A 19,582-nucleotide genomic window follows, 5' to 3' on the forward strand; every position below is an offset into this window, starting at 1 on the left:
TTTATCCTCGTTTCAAAAGGAAGTAGTAGGCATCCTTCATATTTGTATATTTTATATAATCAGTAATAAATATCCAAAAAGAATATATTACAATTTGTTGTAAATTTGGAAAAGTATGGTATTACTTTTATTTTTCAAAGACTAAGAGGAGTTAATTAAAAATTGTTATTTAAATGAAAAATGTAGAAAATGATCATATGATTATAAAAAGGGCATGCAAATAAAGTTGCTAATATAAATGTCAATTATTATTTTTATTATAAAAACTATTACAAATTAAAAATATAAATATGCAAAAAATGTACATTCGAATAAAGGATATATGTATATATTCTTTGTAAAAAACGAAAACATAAAAAATATGTAAATCAGATATATATAGTATATATAAATATCAAATGTCAATAATACGCATGTAACAATTTTAATATATTTATTTAATTTATATGAAAAATATTAATTGGATATAATTATACGTTCTAGTTTCTTTTCATTAGTAGGTTTATTATTATTATTTTTTACATCCTGGAATTTTTTAATAGTTTCATCTTTTCGAGGAGAATTATTTAAAGAATTTAATTCAGGGAAATATATTTTTTTTTTCGTCTCAAGGGCCATATCTGGTTGATAATTATTTTCTGTTTGTGTAATAGTCCATTCATAAAATGGACGAGCGTTTTCAAATTCGATATCAATTTCTTTTAATTTGTTCATTAGTTGAATTACTTCTTTGGCCATATATATAGAATTTGATATTGCTAATATACCAAAAACTATTACATTTAAAGCATGGTTCATAATCTCTGTTTTATTTATACTATCATTAATATCATTATGAAGATCATCCACACTATTTAGTTCAAACGAATTAACATGATCTGGATTTTCATCATCTTTTAGATATATATTATTATCATAGGAATTTAAATTAGGATTTGCATTTTGATTTAAAAGGTGATGTAACTTAAGCTCTTTATTATTGGCATATATTTTTCTCAAGTATGGTGTTGCAGCATTATGCATCATTGTCATTCCTAATTTCAAAGAACCAAGTATAATATTTAAATTCATAAGTTTATAGTGGGTACCCCAGCTTGGGCAATGTAACTTAATAACTTTGTTATCTACACTTCTTTCAAGATTACAATAAGTTCCATTTTTACTATCTTTTGCAGCCAAATGAAAATGATATACTTCAGAGAATGATTTTAATGGCATAAACCAAATAAATGAGTTTTGTTTATTTGCTAATACATTTACTCCATCTACTACAGTTATACGAAATGCTCTTCCAAAAGGTTTAAGGGGATCTTTATAAATATTAACACTTGCTCTAACTAACCAAGGGCCTGGTATAAATTCAACTTTTTCAGCGTGTTTTGGTATTAACATAACATTTGCATTTTTTTTAGTACAAACTAAATAGGCTTCAGAATTTAATGGTAAATTATTTTTAGCATTTTGATTTGAAAAAAAATTATTCGAACCATTTTTAGGTCTCTTTATAGGTATTTTAGTTATACTAGCAGAATTTCCTGCAATTCTAGGAACGATAGATAATTCACTAAATATTGCATCTGCGGTTTGTTTTAATATTTTTTCATCTGTTATTGAAATTTCAACAGCGTGATTATCACTATTACATATAAGATCCCCATTTGTGTCGATTCGAAAACTTAAATTATTTATGTCATGGTTTGCATTTGATAAATTTACCCATCCATTTGTGTCATATCCTTTTTGTTTTGCAATCATATTTATAACTTTTTCCTTTACATAATGAGAGAATTGGAATCCTTTACTTTCTGTTTGTTGTGTTTCTTCTTTCAAAGCATTTAGAAAAGTGGTTGAAAAAATGAATAGAGTAATTACATATTTTATAACCGCCATTTTAAAAAATAGTGTGAATAAAAATTGGGCATAGAAAAATAAAATGGCTCTATAATTATGGTTAATATTTGAAATTTCAAATAGTATTAAATATTTATAATACTATACTTTTAATAGTAAATTTAATAAAATATTATATTAGATATAAAATAAATACATCTTTTTAATAATATTCATAAATACCCATACATTTATATATTAATTGTATGGTATTAGAATTCAATAATAATAACACATTTATTATTTGCTCGTAATAATAATTTTTTTTTTTGAAAAACTATCCTAGCTCTTAATCCCACTAAAATTTTAATTTATTTATTAATTTTTCTAAAACGTAAAATATTAAAGTCAAATGTTTCTTCTACAATTTTTGTAAATTCACTTTCTAGTATTCTTAATGTAACTTTATTTATTTTAGTTTATATAAATAAATAAAAAATAAAAGTTTCTAGCTAAATTTTGTTCTATACTAGCGAAATAATCTTATAATAATAAATAAGTAATAAAACTTTGTTATCTTTAAAACTGTTAAATAATAAAAATAAAATTAAATAATAATTTAAAAAATAATAAGAAAAATGGTATATTATAATTTAATAATAAAAAAGTAAAAAATGAATAGCTTTTATTAATATTAAAAAATTTTTAATTTTATAAAAAACATAAAAAATTAATATTTTGAAAATTAACAGAGTAAAATAATAAGTAAGGAAATATTTTATTAGTGTATATAAATAAATAGAGTAAAACATGCAAATAAAAGAATAGATTAAATTAAACTAATATTTGTGTTTTAAATAATATAAAAATTTTCTTTAATTTAAAAAAAGAATAAATAGTTGGAAATATATAATATAAATATCAGGTGCATATTCCCTTTTCTTTCCTATTCGTATATAATACAATACCGGGTTTAGAATACGGGTAAATTTAGGAATACATTTCTTAGAATTATATTAACAAATAATACGAAAAATATACTGCTTACTATTTCCAATATTAATAATGAATATAAAAAAATAGGGAATTATAAAATATATAATAATATGTAAAATAAAGCGGGACAAATAAATACTATAAAAAATGTGAACACTAAAAAAAACGGCCCTAAATAAATCAAAAAAACGAATAAAAATATTATTTATCTATTTATTATTAAAATTATATTTTTTTCTATGTTATTATGCTGCTTTTTTAATTATTTTTTCTAAAAGATTTAGAATATGCCCTAAAAATATATTAATGCGGAATACTCATGATGCTATATATAATAAAAGGTACATAGGGAAAGTACTGCGATTAATCATATTTTTATTTTTCTTTATATTATGCTCATTTCAAATGTAAAAAACAAGCATTTTATTATATCATTTTTTATTTCTCTTTCAAACTTATTATTAATTAAAAATTATTTTTATAATTTTTCATCGATTATTTCGTTGGCTTTTTTATAACAAAAAATTTCATAATATTTCAAAATAATAATAGACAAATGATCAAGTATAAAGATATATAAAAATATAAGAAAACGAATATAACATAATATTTATGCCCACACAAATATATTTACATATATTTCTATAAATCAAACGAACAAATATAAAAACATAAAAATAAATATTTATATTTTGTATAATAAAATAAAGCTATACTTAGTTTCCAATTCGTTTTTCTAAGTCTTATATTTTCTTTTTTTCACTAAAATGAATGAGCATACAATTATGCTTCTTTTAAATACTTCTTCATTATATTTACAAACTCCTCATAATTTATTCCCTTGTTTAAATTATCTGCATTAAAATGAAATTTATCTAAACATAATGATGAGCCATTTGAAGAATCATTATTACATAGATTTAAAAATGTTTTTAAGCTGTTTTTATCTATTTCTCCATCTTTTTGAATGCAAGAAAATAAATCTTTAAATAGTGTATTCATATTACATTTCGCTAGTTGTGTATTTATAAGACTATTCAGCATTGATGGCGTTAAAATATAATCATCAATATAGTTTGGATTATTTTCATATATAGAGGATTTTATATTTTTTATCAATTCTTTTATATCTTCCCGCTCCATATTTTGTGAAAGAATTTTATTAAAAATTATATTAACATCATTCTCATTTAATTCACCATCTTCTGTTTTTGTAAAAAATTTTAATGCTCTAATTAGACATTGTAAATCAATTTCCATTTTTCTACTTTTATTTAAATTAAAAATTGTAATTCGCAATTTGTGAATATTTCTTATGCATAGTTAGTTGGCTAGCTGGTTATTATTTTTTAGTATACAAAAATGAAGAAAAGAAAAAAAATAATATATATTTTATTTTAAAATTATAATACACTTTTATTTAGGGTATTATTAAAAAAGGTAATAATAATTCCCTTTTTTGTTAGCATTGTATTCTCCAAGTCAGATCATAGTTACTACAATGCTACTTTTTAAATGGATTTTTCTTATCCTTACAATTGTATAATATATTTTAAAATTAACATTACTAATGTGTAATTAAATAATATAAATGCCTTACTACTTTTTTTCACATATTTATATTAAGTTATGTTTAATAGTTGCAGATTTCACTTTTAATACCAAACTTTTAATTATATTTTAAAAATAAATTTGCTTTAAAAATAAGTTAATATTAAAAGAAATAAGAATATTTAACAAATTTGTAGTCACATATAAACATGCAATTAATTACTTTAAACGAATTATAAATGTATTATAAAATATTAATTATATTGTACACCTTTATTTTACAAATAGTGTAATTAGTAAAAAAAATTAATTTAAGAACATGAATGTGTATACATATACACCTCATGTGAGTTTGTTTAAAAGATTAATTTTTTAAAATTAAATAAATATATTCACAGATTTAATATGGTAATAAACTGGTCTGTCTCAATAATGTACACACAAATATGTATATATAATATGTGTGTGCTTATACAAGAATTGTTTATTTCCACACGTCAAGGATATTCCTTATTATTTCTTATTTTTCTTTTTAGTTCTTCGAGATAAAAATGTTTACTTTAAACATTTCTTCATCGTGTGCTTACAATTTCTCTGAGTTCTTTAGGAACTTGCTGATTTGTTTTATTTAATAATTTTACTAAGTCTTTTGCAAATCTTTGTTTTTGGGGAACATAATAATCATAAGGGAAAAATAATATGGACTTCCCTTTATTGCCTGCTCTACCTGTTCGTCCAATTCTATGAATATAATCTTCAATAGTATTTGGTATATCATAATTAATAACTATCGAAATATTTTTAATATCTAACCCCCTTGATGCTACATCAGTTGCTACTAGTATATTACATCTATCATTTTTATAATTGTTTAATATTCTATCTCTTTCTCTTTGTTGTTTATCTCCATGTATTGATAAACTATTATATTGATGGTATCGTAATTCTTTACATAAATTATCACAATTTCTTTTTGTATCACAAAAGATTAAAATTTTATTATTTTCATAATTATCTTTTAACCAATCTAATAATTTTTTTTTTAAATCAATTGATGAACTAACTATTACTTGTTGTTCTATATTTTTATTTGCTGTTAATTCACTTTTTCCAATTTGAATTTTTACTGGATCAAATGAACAAAAATCATATGCAAGTTTTCTAACTTGCTCAGGCCATGTTGCCGTTAAAAATAGTAATTGTTTATTTTTATTAATTTGTGTCATTATTTTTCTTAATTGTTTTTCAAATCCCATATCAAGTAATCTATCTGCTTCATCAATAACTACATAGATACATCTTAATAAATTTATGATTCCATTTTCTAAATAATCAAGAAGTCTTCCTGGTGTTGCAACAATTATATCAGCTCCTTTTTTTATACTATTAATTTGGAAATACTTTGGTACACCACCATATACTGCAACAGCTTTTAAATCTAATTCATTCTCGAATTTTTTAATTTCATTTAATACTTGCATACACAATTCTCGTGTTGGTAATAAAATTAATCCATATGTTTTACGATCTTCATTATCTTCATTTTGAAATTCTTTCTCAATATCAGGATCGTAACTATTGTCATTATTATTACTCTCAGATAATTTTTCTTCCTTATTTTTGATATGTTCACCTCCATTTTGTTCCATTTCCGTTTGTTTATGTTTTAATATATGCATAAGGCATGGTAAAACAAATGCTAGTGTTTTTCCACTTCCTGTTTCAGCAACACCTATTAAATCTTTTCCTGACAAAGCAATAGGCCATGTAATTTTTTGAATAGCTGTTGGTTCTTTAAAATTTTCATTTAAATAATTTAATATTGATTCATGAAAGTCTAAATCTGAAAATTGGGTTATAAAACTATTTAATGCTAAATCTTTATTTACATATATATTATTATTTTTTAACTCATTTTGTATTTCTTCATTTGATAATTTTTTTAATTTATTTTCATTAACATTAAATAAGTTTTGTCTTTCTATTTTTACTTTTATTTTATTCCATTCTATATCTTTTAAATTATCTCCTAATTTTGAGTACCTATCTGAATTGTTTAAATTTCTCGAATATCTCGAATTATTATGATCGTCTCTTTTTGTATAACTATTATTATAATCATCCATGTTATTATCTGTATTATTATCATAATCATTTTTTAAATTATAATTATTTTTTTTTTGATAATTTGTTCTTTCATTTCTACTATTAATAAATCCATTTTCACCATCTTCCTTATTATTTTTTCTTTCATACCTATTAAATTTGTTATAATTTTCAAATTCATTACCTTCAAAATTTGTATCAGACAAATTCGAGTTTTGATTGCCATTATATTTTATATCATTATCTTCTCTATCAAAATCGTTGTCTATATTATAATTTAATTTTGTATCGGTATTATTTATTGTTTCATTTGAATGGTTAGCTAAATTATTGTCATCTTTGACTTTATTTTCAGTACATATATTTTGATTTCTTATATTATTTATTAATTTTATATATCCAATTTTTAATTCTTGATGGCTAATTATACCATTCCCTATTTTATTATTTTTACAATGAATTTGTGATAACCCATTTTTTGTGTGTACCAATTTTTTTAGCAAACATAATTTATCACCTGTACGGCAATTAATTGGTCTGAATTTTAATATGTTTTTCATATTTTTTTTTGTAATAATATCTGAAATAGTTAACAAAACAAATAAATGGTACAACAAAACGTATTAAAAATAAAAATCGTATAAGAAATACGTTTTCTATTTTTATACACAGGTATTTCTATGTAGCCTATTATTTGTATATACCTTCTTTCATGTAAAACTCATTGCGTTTACAAATATTTAAAAAAAAACAAAAATAAATTTCAAATAATTATTTACAAGTTATATATACATTTAAGGAATAGCTAATCCTATAACATCATATGTTGAAGCTATATTTGTGAAAAAAAAAATTGTTACTGTAATTATCAAAAATACAAATAATATACCATATTACCAGGGTATATACTTACAATATGATTTCTGTAGTAACAAGATCCTTACTAATTAATCTTGTATGTGCTATAATAATTTTTGTAATATATTTTTTATTCTGGAAAAGAATATATTCGTTGGCCTATTTATACATATGCAGCAGTGTTATATATAATAAACTCAGAAATTGTTTTTATAAAATGACGTTGAAAAAAATATATACACAAAAAAAATATTCCTTAAATATTTTAAAGATAATTTGTTTTTTCCTTAAGCATGATAACCATTTATAGAATACATAATTTTCTTACATAAATTTATATAAATATAATTGATCACGTACATATTTTATTTGGTTCCATAAAAAGTTATTATAAATGAAGGTACCTTAAAACAAACACACAGAATGTTATACAATCTGCTATTTCGTTAATTTTTAGTGACATGTTTATTCATTGTCAATGGTATTTTTTTATGTTATTTTTCCGATTTTTTGTATTTTTTTCTTTAAAATGGATCGATTATTTTTTAGTATATTAATAATGAGGCATATTCCTCAAGTTTGCACTCAAACCTACCGGTGAAAATTTATTATCCCTTTAAAATATCAGTATTCTGTATTATATGTATAAAAATGTATTTAAAAAATATAATTATTAGGTGGTAGCAATAAATTTTTATATGTTTAAATTGAATTTTTTAGGGTATATGTGAGAAATATTTTCTGCTAAATACACACCATTTTTTTTATAGATATATTACCCTTCTTTCGAATATTATATGCCATTTAATTTGAATATGCATTTATTTCTATCAACAAATCTATATATTTTTATTTCAAATGAGACAACTTAAAAAATAAATTGGCAAATGAATAATACTCACCATTTTTTTTGAACCTATTAAGTTATTAGCATTTGTAATATTTTTTTCAAATTAATATTTCATTAAAAAAATGAGATGTTCCAAATTTAGATACAATAATATGATAAATGGTGTCACAGTATCTCCATAAATAAACAAAAAAATAACACATTTATATTTTCTAGTTACATTAGTCTAGATACTAACAAATCACATTTTTGCACACATAAAGAATTATGAAATATTGAAATATTGAATTTTTCTAAATTTTTTTATATAAATATAGTATTATTTACTAATACTTTTGGTTATGATTTTTTCTTTTTGTTTTTTTTAAACATAATAAAAAATATTTACTTGTGGATTTATTAGCCACCGTTCCCATTTTCAATGTACTTAAAATTTTTTCACCACTTTAAAAAAATAGCGCACAACTGAAGGTATACATTTTATTAAAATACGAAAATATATAATTATGTAAAAAAAAAATAATAAATGATATTTGAAAATTTTGTAGCTGGCAGGGTAAAAAAAAATATAAATATATAAAAATAAGCATAGATATAATTAAACATTTTAAAAGAAAAAAAAATGCATTAATTAGGAAACGGAAAATTATATTTTCAAAAATTGTTTTTTTATACGTGTCGAATGATTGAAATCCCCAAAAAAGGGATTTTCGAATGTATATAAATGTATGTGTTATATATATGTACTTATATCCAGATAATAAATAGATATACTTTATATACACACAAATAAAGGTACATATTTATGCTCACATTAAAATACACAGTTGCATATAATAATATATATGCCTTCACAGACAAATGTGAATTTGTATACATATATGCAGTAAAATTGCAATTGAATTTATTCATTGAAATATGTTTTCGGGATGAATATGAACAGATTTATTTATCAAAATTGTCGGAACTAAATAGAGGATAAATAACGAAATAATATTTTTTTGAAAAATTAATATGATTGAGAATAGGACGAAAAAAAGGAGTGTGCAAAATAAGCATAAATATATAGATAAGGGAAAATTATCAGAAGAGAAAAACAATACTGATGAAAAGGATTTTAGCATAGAAAAATATATTAAAACCGATGATGCTTCTAAAAAAGAGATAATAATGTCCCCTAGGACATCTAAACTAATTGATAACAAAAAGGGCAAAGAAATAAATGACAATGATTATAATAAATTAAATGTAACGAAACAAAAAATGAAAAATAGTAATGATGATATAACATATAGTTCCCAAAATTCAAAGATAAAAGTTATTTCGAATAGTATTTTTAAAGATAATAAAAAAGGAATGAATCATAAAAAAAAAAGAAGTATATATATTAATCGGGCAACGCTATTTAAAATACACAATTATATATATCAAACATTTGTATTCCTATTATGTTTATTTATAGTTATATTAATTCTTTATGCATCTATTGATATATCACAAAACTATGGTCCAGTCATTATTTTGTATATTCTCATGTTAGAGCTTGGGAGTATGTTAATTTCATATATTTTACTTCAATTCCCTTTTTTTTATCTTATACTTAAAAATATCTTTACTAGAACTAGCAATATAAATAAATATTCTCATCGATATAGTCCACTTTATTATGAAAGCCCATCAGATAGTGATGGTAAAGATTCAATCGATATAAAAAGGAGGAAAACCAAAAAAAGAAGAAGGACATTTGGATTTTTTAATTTAAACAATAGTGACCATAAGAAACATAGCACGAAAAAAAGTATATTAGTAAAAAAATTGAAAATATTTAACAAAGAAGAAAATGATAAAGATGACCATGGAGATATAAATAATATTTTAAATACAAACTTCTCAAATACAAAGAGTAAAAGCGCAGATGAAGCTGAAAACTACATAATTGAAGATCCAAATATCCAACATACTGGTAAAAAAGTGAAAAATAAAGGTACGAAAGGCAAAAAAACTATAAAAATTCAAAACCCTAAAAGAGAAAATATATATTTAGATGATTGCAATATGTGGATAAGAAATAGTATTAACAAATCAAGGGATAAAAGAAATTTTAATTTAACTAGATCATTGAGCTTTAATGTAAAATTAAGTGACAATAATAAGGCAATATTAGATGATTCACAAAATATAGACGATTTAAGAGCATTTTTAAATCATAGATCTAGTAAATATGATAAAAAAAAAAATCAAATGAAATCCCTAAAATTATTTCCACATAATAAATACGCCCCGTTAACATTTTCCACACCTTATAAATATAGTGTCCCATCCGATATTTTTAAAACTAATACGGAAGAATCAAATTTTTCAAGCACAGAAATGTCTGAATCAAGTGATGATACAAATAGCTTATTACATAAAAATAACGGTAGATCATATAGCGAAGAAAAATATCCACCTTATAAAAGAAAAACAGATAAAGAATTTTATGCGGATAAAAGTGCAATATTGTTTAGTAACAAAAATACCAAAAGATATACACGTAAAAAGACTTTTATTTATGATGACCTTGATAATTTAAATATATATAAAAGTAAAAAATACAATCTAAAGAATCGAAAAAAAAAGAGTATACTTTATAAAATAAAAGGTTTTAAAAAAATAAAAAATACATTATCCTTTTTTATTAATTATAATATGAAGTCCTCAAAAACAACAAATAGTATGTTACTATTCCTTAGAGGTTTAACATTATATATTAAGCACCAGTTTGTACAACATTTATCTTATGAGCCTGTATGGATAATTGCAATTTTAATACGAATTGTTTTATGGTGTATAGTATGGTTATGGGCTGCTGGTTATATGACAAGACCCCCAAAAAATTATCAAATTAATGCATGGAATATGAAAAGAATACCACCATTATATGGATATATTGAATGCACCTTTCAATGGTGTGGTGTGTTGGATTATTTATTTGGTTTATACTTTTCAAATAATAAATTAAAATATATTTTTTCGTTTTTTTCTTTAATTGATTTTATAACAACACCAGTTTCTTCTTTAATTATGAATTTCTTATGTCAAACTGATTATCACCAAACATATTGGTTTTTAATATTAGGACCTTTACGATTTTTAAGATTAGTTAGAGCAGAAAGTACAATGAGTTCATGTTTTTTTTGGTTAAGTGATGTCAAAATAATTATTATTGGAATAGTTATTTTATCACTAGCTATATTATTTACCTTTTCAGGAATTATGTATATATTAGAAGCCCCAGATATTGAAAGACAATTTATATCACCATTAGATTTTGTATATTTTGGAGTCATTACTATGTCAACAGTTGGTTATGGTGATTATACACCAGTCACACCAGCGGGCAAATGTTTAACTATGTTTATAATTGTAACATGTTTTACATTTGTAGGGGCTCAACTTAAAAGATTAAAAGAAGCCATGTTTAGCCCTAAAACAATTATGGGAGTAATACCAAAACCTGAAGATGATTATATTTTAATTTTAGGTCCTGTTAGTCCTACACAATTATTATATATATGTAAAGGCATAAATAATAGTTTTCCAAATTCAGTTGAATGCATATTTTTATTTACCCCATTACCTGTTATTATTTATCGATATATTTATGGAAGTATTATTAAAAATACTAATATAAAAATATGTATAAATGGAGGTAATGAATGTTTCATTTGTCCAAGTATTATATATGATGCTGTAATTAATGCAAGAGCATTATATATATTAAATAATGTAGATTCAGAAAAATATACATTGTTAAATCAACAAATATTTTTAGCTAGTAATAATTTTAATTTCAACAGTAATGATAAAAATCAACGAATACGACCAGAAGATATTTTACACAATAATATTATAAATAAATATACAGGAGAAAAAACAAAGGCATGGAAATTTACAGATATGTACTCAGAGTATAAAAATCAAATTAATAAAAATAATATGTTAAACTTAGAAATGAATATTAATGTTAATGATTCACATATGATTAGAGAAAAAGATGATCAAGAATGTATATTACGATTTATTGGAACTTATAATATTTCTAATGCTCTTATTCCTATAACTGTTCAACTATCAAATAATACTTATGAAGAATTAATAAAATCAATGAATGTGTACAATTATATAAGTATAGAAGAACTAAAATATGCATTACTAGCTAAAAGCATTAATTGTAAAGGATTATTTTTTTTAATTATTAATTTTTTTTATAAACCCAAAGCGGTAAAAAGTTTAAAAAAATATATTATCAATTTAAGACTATTAATGTATAATAATATTTTAAAAAAAAAAAACCGTAAAAAATTTAATAGGAGTAGTATTAAAATAAAAAATCTTAATGAACTATCTTCTTCACATTCTGAAAATGAAGGTAGTGACGCAATTAATATGCTTAATTATAAACCGAACTCACGTGCAAATTATAAAATGCTAAAAGAAACTACAAACAGATTCATAAGAGATAAAAATTATAATATTAATCCTATATATTGTGCAAATGATGAGAATATGTATAATGAGCAAAATAATAGTATCAATGGTGGTGATGTATATCAAATGAATGAATACGACAACAATGATAATTTTCTTTACAACAATTATAGTAATACACATGGGATCAATAATCATATCCAACAATATAAGGGTAATTCTTCTAATAATTCATACTATAACAAAGATAGTGATATTTATAATGAAGGAACTTTGTCATTCTCAAAAACCATGGATAGTATGAATTCATCACAAGATGTATCCTCTAAAAATTATTATAATATATTAGAAAAAATAAGTTTAAATATGTATTATTATTTAGAAGGATTAAAATATAATATTTATAGATTTCAGTTTCCTGAATGTATGAGAGGGTTATTATTTCAAACTGCGTCAGAATATTTATATCAAAAACATGGTGCTTTTCTTATTGGTATTATAACAATTAATAAAGAAATATTTTTAAATCCTATTGATTATATTATTGGGGAAGAAAATAGATATTATTACACTTTTGCTTTTTCGGGTATTATACTAACTACTAGCTTAGACAATTTGATAAAACTCTCTTCTATAAAATCGATTTCTAAAAAGGTTTCAGAATATAATCAAAGAAGAATAGATGAAAGAAGAAAACGATATGCAAGAAATAGTTTCAGTACTGATGGGGTAAATGAATATAGTAAAGATTGGGAGCTTAATGAACAAACAAATAAAAATTATGAAAATCTAGAAAAAAACAAAAACTTTGATAAATCCCAAAACAGTATAATATCAAAACAAAGTGCATCAAGTATACGTAGAGAAGGTAATAAAATAAACAAGTTAGATAAATCCATTGAACATAATATTAACATACATAAAATTAATGATAAAGATAGCATTGATAATAATGAAGATCAAAATAATAAAAGTCATAAAAGGAATTCCAATTCTAGTATGGAAATAATGTCAAAAAAAAAAAAATTAATATTATATAATTTTGTCCTAGGAATATATGAAGTAGATAATTATGTTTCAGCATATAGAGATATTTTTGCTGATAAGAAAAAGCCATTGTTACTAATTTGTGGATGGCCAGATAATATCCATATGCTTCTTAAGCATTTAAAAATTAATATATACAAAACAGCGGAAGACGAAAAGGAAAATAAGACAATGAAAACCAAAAACAACAAATATAACAATTGTAGATCGGATGATGATCGAATGAAATATAACATAATAATTTTGTCAATACATGTTCCTAAATTTAATTATGAAAATGATCTTTTAGATTTTTCAAATGTTGCTGCATTTATTAGAGGGTCCTCTATGGATAGTGCAAATTTAATAAAAGCTGGTATATTTTATGCCAACAGAATAATAATTTTAAATTCGAACCATAGTTTGTTTGTAGACAAAGATGCGTATAGAATTGATAATGAAGTTATTATTATTAAAAATATAATATACCAATTATATAATAACATATTTAAAAATAAAAAAAAATATTTTGAAATAATACAAAAAATATTTAAAAAAGAGTACAAAGATAAGCATATTAACGAGCAAATATTTTTTGATACAAATATAGAAAATAATCATAAGCATGATGAATTACAAAATAGCAGATACACATCAAATAGTGATTCTGAACTTAAAATTATGAATAAAAAAAAAAGTAAAATAAATTATAATATTTTTAGTGTTAATAAAAACCCTTATATAATTTGCTTAATTAAAAATTCAGAAAGTTTAGAATATATAGACGGAAGTATAAATTTATCATATGAAAATTATAACGATAATGAAAAAATGAATAAAATATGGGGAAATTGTGGAGAATATATTTACACCTTTGAATTAGTATCTGCAAATATTTTTGTTGATGAAATGTTGCATAATTTAGTTTCATTTTCTTTACCAATAAGTAAATATGCAATTGAATATTCAGTCATATATTCATTAATAGGAATTAATATAAATGAATATTCAAAAAATGTTAGCATGTTTCATAAAAATTTAAAACTAAGTACAGGGCATGTACTTATAATACCAATACCTTCCTATTTTTACAAAAAGCCATTCTATAGATGTTTTTTTTATTTACTTCATAAGAAAAAATACTTATGCATTGGAATTCTTCGATATATGAATATTTCACCATTGCATAATATATCAAGAAAATTATTTATTATTTCATGTCCATCCCGAACTATGAAGCTTGAGCAATATGATCAGGTTAGAGATAATAGTAAAATATAATTTATATCTCAGAAAAGAGATAAATGCCACCACGTTTGCTTCATATTCATATATTTTCTTTCCCCTTTTTTTAGGCATATGTAATTGCTTATGACACTGTGTAGCTTATTTGTTTTTTCCATTTATTTATAAAAAGGAGATCGATAAGATACAGGAATTAGGAAATAAGGTATTTACATTAATAGGACTTTAAAAAATGAAGAACATAAAAACTTATAACATATTCAAAATTAGAACACACAAAAAATATAAATCCCATGTGTACGATAAAACGGTAAATGTGTAAACCTTTTTTTTGACATATAGTAAGCATGATTGGAAAAGATTCTCTAAAAATATAAAGTGCTTAAACAGATACACCAAATGTGTACATACGTGGGAATGTACCAAAATTGGGGATATGGTCTTAGAATAAATATGTTTAAAATTTCTTTAATCAATCAACAATAATAAAAACAAATATGTGTTTACAGAATATTTAAAATACTTTGTTCATATATTTTGTATTGTATTTTTTCTTTTTATTTTGCTCTATTTTTATATGATAAATAATGTTATTTATTTAGCATATATTCGTCGACCTATTTGAATATTTTTATTTTATTATTGTTTTATTATTATTTTTTAAGTTAATCTTTCTACTTTTAAATTGTGAAAAAAAATAAAAATATTTTAATGCGTTATTGTTTTGTATTTCTTTAATATTTTTATTTATTTTATGCTTTATTTATTCCCTTTTTTTCTTTTTGTTTTGTCATAACAATAGATAATTCATTTCACCTTCCTTTTTGAAGTTTAGAATTTGATTACTATTAATATATATATATATTGTTCACTAATAAGCCAAATTAAAAAGAAAGTTAAAAATTATTGTCTGAATTGGCTTGAAATTTTATTTCTAAAAGCAAAAAATTATAAAAAAAAAAAATTAAATAATTAAAAATACATAAGTTTATATATACACCTTACGAAGATATGAATACACAAAATAATGGTGTAACTTTGTTAGTAGTATAAAACTAGGGGAAATGATAAAAGCAAAAAAATAAAAGAATTAAAAAGCATGGCAAAGATAATCGATTTACGTAAGCCCCTTTTCAAAAGGATGCTTGCTTTTTACAAGAACATCAACAAAAATACCCAAATTTTTTACACAAATTTAATTTTTTACAATTTTGACAATGATTTGATTTTTAGTTTAATCAAAATATATAGGAAAATATTAAAAAAATATGAAAAAAAAAAAAAATACATGTATAATATTAATGGAAATATAGAAAATGGTATCAATTATAAGGATGACCACTTTGTAATTTTTACTTATGTAATGTTTTCGTATTTGAATTTTCTTCTTTCTGAACTGGATCAAAATCATTCAGACATTTTTGAACTTTGTCATGACTTCAATACAAAAAATGTTTTAGTAAATATAAAAAAAGAAAGAAAAAAAATAAAAAAAACGCCTCTTAATATAAAAAAATTACTATGGAATAATTATTCTGGTACAAAACTTGGCGCTATTATTACTAATGACAGTAAAAATGAAATTAACTGTAATGCCCATTTTATGGGAAAGGACCTCAAAAAATATATTTCACCAAATGATAATATAAATAATAGTACTATGATAAAACAAAGTAGTATGCAAATTGATAATTATTATCATAAAATAGACAAGCCAAATAACAACAATTATATTTATCAACCTATGGATATCAATCAAACTGTAAATTCTAATAATTATCACTGCTCTCAAAATACGGACTTAAAAGAAAAGGAAATTATTAGCAGTTTGAAAAGCTTATATACAAATATGTACTATTGGGCATATCTTAGTCGGCTGAATATAAAATGTAAAAGATTAAATAATATATATGAAGAGAATGTGCTATATATAGATATTTATAAAAATATATATAATTTATATAAGCATATGAATAATATGTATAGTAATCATATTAATATGATGATAAAAAAAAAAGAACAACTATCTATTACTCATAATAATGAAATGGAAAATATTATTAATGAAAATAAAAAAAATGAAAAATTTCAACAAGCAATTAATGATATGGTTTATAAACATATAGCAGAAAAAAAAGCTCTAAATAGACATATAGAGCATGAACTAAATGTTATGAAGTCCATTAATCTTAAAGAATATAAAAGAAATATTTTATACATTTTTTACATTATTGAAAATAAAAATAGCACATTATCATTACCCCCTTTACCTATTGAAAAGGGAGAAAAAAAAAGTGAGAAAAATAATAATATTCACAAGAAACAGAATGATATATATCCTATACAACGATCTTCAAAATATTTTGCCCATATACTTAATTATTTTAATTTATTTTATTTATATAAATTAATTAAGACAAAAATAAATGTGTATAGCTATTTCCATTTATATATTAAAAATAATTTATCTGACAAAGTAATGGATATTTCAATAATTTTTAGTTTAGGAGAAATTCATCATATGTTTGAATATAATCACAAAAACGGTAGTAATATTGATACTATTAGAAATAATAATAAATTTAAAAAAAAATTTTATCAATTATTAAAAAATATACATAACAAAAATTATGCTCATTCCTATAAAAAATATGTAAAAACATTTACACACTTATCAAATAAACTCATTAGTGAACCAGAAAAAAGAAAGAAAAGTCTTAGTTTAAAAAATATTAGCAAAGATAAATCAGTCAAAAGCACTTTAATAAATAATAATATAGAGGACGATAGGGAAACAGATTCTAATTTCAAAATTACTTATCCCCGTTCGAAATATTTTGATGAAAATGGATACTTTAATCTTGCAAAAAAAAATGTACAAGAAGATGAGATACAGAAATTGGGAAAAGAAACATCAACTATTTTCGAAAAAGGGATTGAGAAAAACTTTGAAAGTGAAAAATATAGACAAAAAAACATTTTTAATAAAAATTATTGTAGTACTTACAAAATTTTAACAGAAAATTCAATGCGATTTTTAAAAGTAAAACCTTCGAATCCTATAAATAAGAATATGCAGACCAATAAATTAACAATAAAAGATAAAAAATTAAATGCTTTAATTTTATATATATATGAAGATATAAATAATTATTCGGAAGAAATTACTTATAAAAACTTATTTAATATTAATTTAGCAAAACCAGATTTTGTATTCCCAAATATGAAAGAACAGTTAAATTTGTTGAAGCATTTTAGCAAACCTAGATCACAGAATATTCATACAAAAAACAAAAAAAATAATAATATAGAAAAAGAATCTCAAATAAATGATAAATGCAATCAAATTAATTACCTAACAAAAGATAAAACATTTTGTACTTCCTATGGAAACATTATTATTACAAGACATAAAAACCTTCGATTAGCAATGCAGACATCTGAAAAAAATGATGAAAAGAAAATAAAGATAAAAAAAACATCACACACTAGTTTTAGTAATATTCGAAAGAAAAAAAATAACCTGTTTGACTCAGAAAATAGTGCGATAAAGAGTGGTAGCTCTAATTTTATTAATAGTAACGAAGTTAGTAGTAACAGTATTGACAGTAGCTGCATTACTAGTAATGGTGCCACTAGCAATGATATAAGTAGCAACAGCGTGAATAGTAACGACAATAGAACAGATGAAATAAACAAAATAAATATTGTAGATAGCTCAATTGTATTCCCTATACATGAAATACTTAAAAAAAGCAAATATTATTCAATAAGTAAAAAAAATCAACATAAAAATAATTCAAATATAAAATATAAGCATAAATACTATAAAAACGGTTTTTTAAATATGGCCAACAACAAAAAAAAAAGTATTTACATAGACATCATATTTCATGTAGTAATACCAAAAAATATGAATAGAAAAAGTTTTAAAATAATTTTATATTCTTTATTTAAAATATTAGATATATGTAATACGTATGGTATTTCATCTATAAATTGCTCATTCCCCTATATTCAAAATATTGTCCATAAGAATAAAAGACCTATTATTTATTCATTTATATATTCACTTATTTTTACATTACTGCATTATATGAAAGATTCATATAATAATAGTAATAATGTAAAAATACTTCATTTCATTTTTCCAAATTTAAAATATTATGAAAAAAAAAATCACACACAAAATATTAGTAATTATATAACCACAAAAAGAAATAGTGATATTTTTTCATATCATAAGAATTCAAAAATGTTAATAAATACAATGGAAAATACAGACGAAAAAAAAAATACCAATATAGAAAATGAACATACTAATACTAACCCATCAACTCAAAAAAAGTCTAATATTAAAATATTTATTAATAAAATTATACACACTTTAAGAGAAAAGTACACTGTGATTGAAAGTGTGTAATGGTGGTAATCCTATAGCAAACATTTATATACCTTGAAATAGGAAAGCATATATACTTATAAATAAAAATAAGTATGTTACAATTTGATTATTCCTTTTTTAGAGTTATATGGTGATTTTTTATTTTATGTTTTTCATTAATTTGTAAAAAATTGTTGATTTAATTATTCACCCTAAACATTTAATTGAAATTATATGTGATTATTTTATTAGGATTATACATATGT

At 22.1% G+C, this 19,582-nt stretch overlaps 5 protein-coding genes across 5 annotated transcripts; 2 read left to right on the forward strand and 3 right to left on the reverse strand.

Annotated features, from left to right (window-relative positions):
• Positions 1-456: 456 nt before the first annotated feature.
• On the reverse strand, positions 457-1,890 carry PVVCY_1404380 (conserved Plasmodium protein, unknown function; the record flags this gene model as incomplete). The annotated part of the gene is made up of 1 exon (XM_008624594.1): positions 457-1,890. One exon carries the CDS (start codon positions 1,888-1,890, stop codon positions 457-459), a length of 1,434 nt encoding a protein of 477 aa, XP_008622816.1.
• Positions 1,891-3,609: 1,719 nt separating this feature from the next.
• On the reverse strand, positions 3,610-4,086 carry PVVCY_1404390 (conserved Plasmodium protein, unknown function; the record flags this gene model as incomplete). The annotated part of the gene is made up of 1 exon (XM_008624593.1): positions 3,610-4,086. The coding sequence occupies one exon, from the start codon at positions 4,084-4,086 to the stop codon at positions 3,610-3,612; it is 477 nt and encodes a 158-aa protein (XP_008622815.1).
• Positions 4,087-4,949: 863 nt separating this feature from the next.
• Positions 4,950-7,043, reverse strand: PVVCY_1404400 (ATP-dependent RNA helicase, putative; the record flags this gene model as incomplete). Its single annotated transcript, XM_008624592.1, has 1 exon — positions 4,950-7,043. The coding sequence occupies one exon, from the start codon at positions 7,041-7,043 to the stop codon at positions 4,950-4,952; it is 2,094 nt and encodes a 697-aa protein (XP_008622814.1).
• Positions 7,044-9,205: 2,162 nt separating this feature from the next.
• On the forward strand, positions 9,206-15,072 carry PVVCY_1404410 (potassium channel, putative; the record flags this gene model as incomplete). The annotated part of the gene is made up of 2 exons (XM_008624591.2): positions 9,206-14,944; positions 15,043-15,072. 2 exons carry the CDS (start codon positions 9,206-9,208, stop codon positions 15,070-15,072), a joined length of 5,769 nt encoding a protein of 1,922 aa, XP_008622813.2.
• Positions 15,073-16,031: 959 nt separating this feature from the next.
• PVVCY_1404420 (conserved Plasmodium protein, unknown function) lies at positions 16,032-19,355 on the forward strand (the record flags this gene model as incomplete). Its single annotated transcript, XM_008624590.1, has 1 exon — positions 16,032-19,355. One exon carries the CDS (start codon positions 16,032-16,034, stop codon positions 19,353-19,355), a length of 3,324 nt encoding a protein of 1,107 aa, XP_008622812.1.
• Between the last annotated feature and the right edge of the window lie 227 nt (positions 19,356-19,582).

Source organism: Plasmodium vinckei, assembly GCF_900681995.1.
Source record: "Plasmodium vinckei vinckei genome assembly, chromosome: PVVCY_14".
NCBI lineage: Eukaryota > Apicomplexa > Aconoidasida > Haemosporida > Plasmodiidae > Plasmodium > Plasmodium vinckei.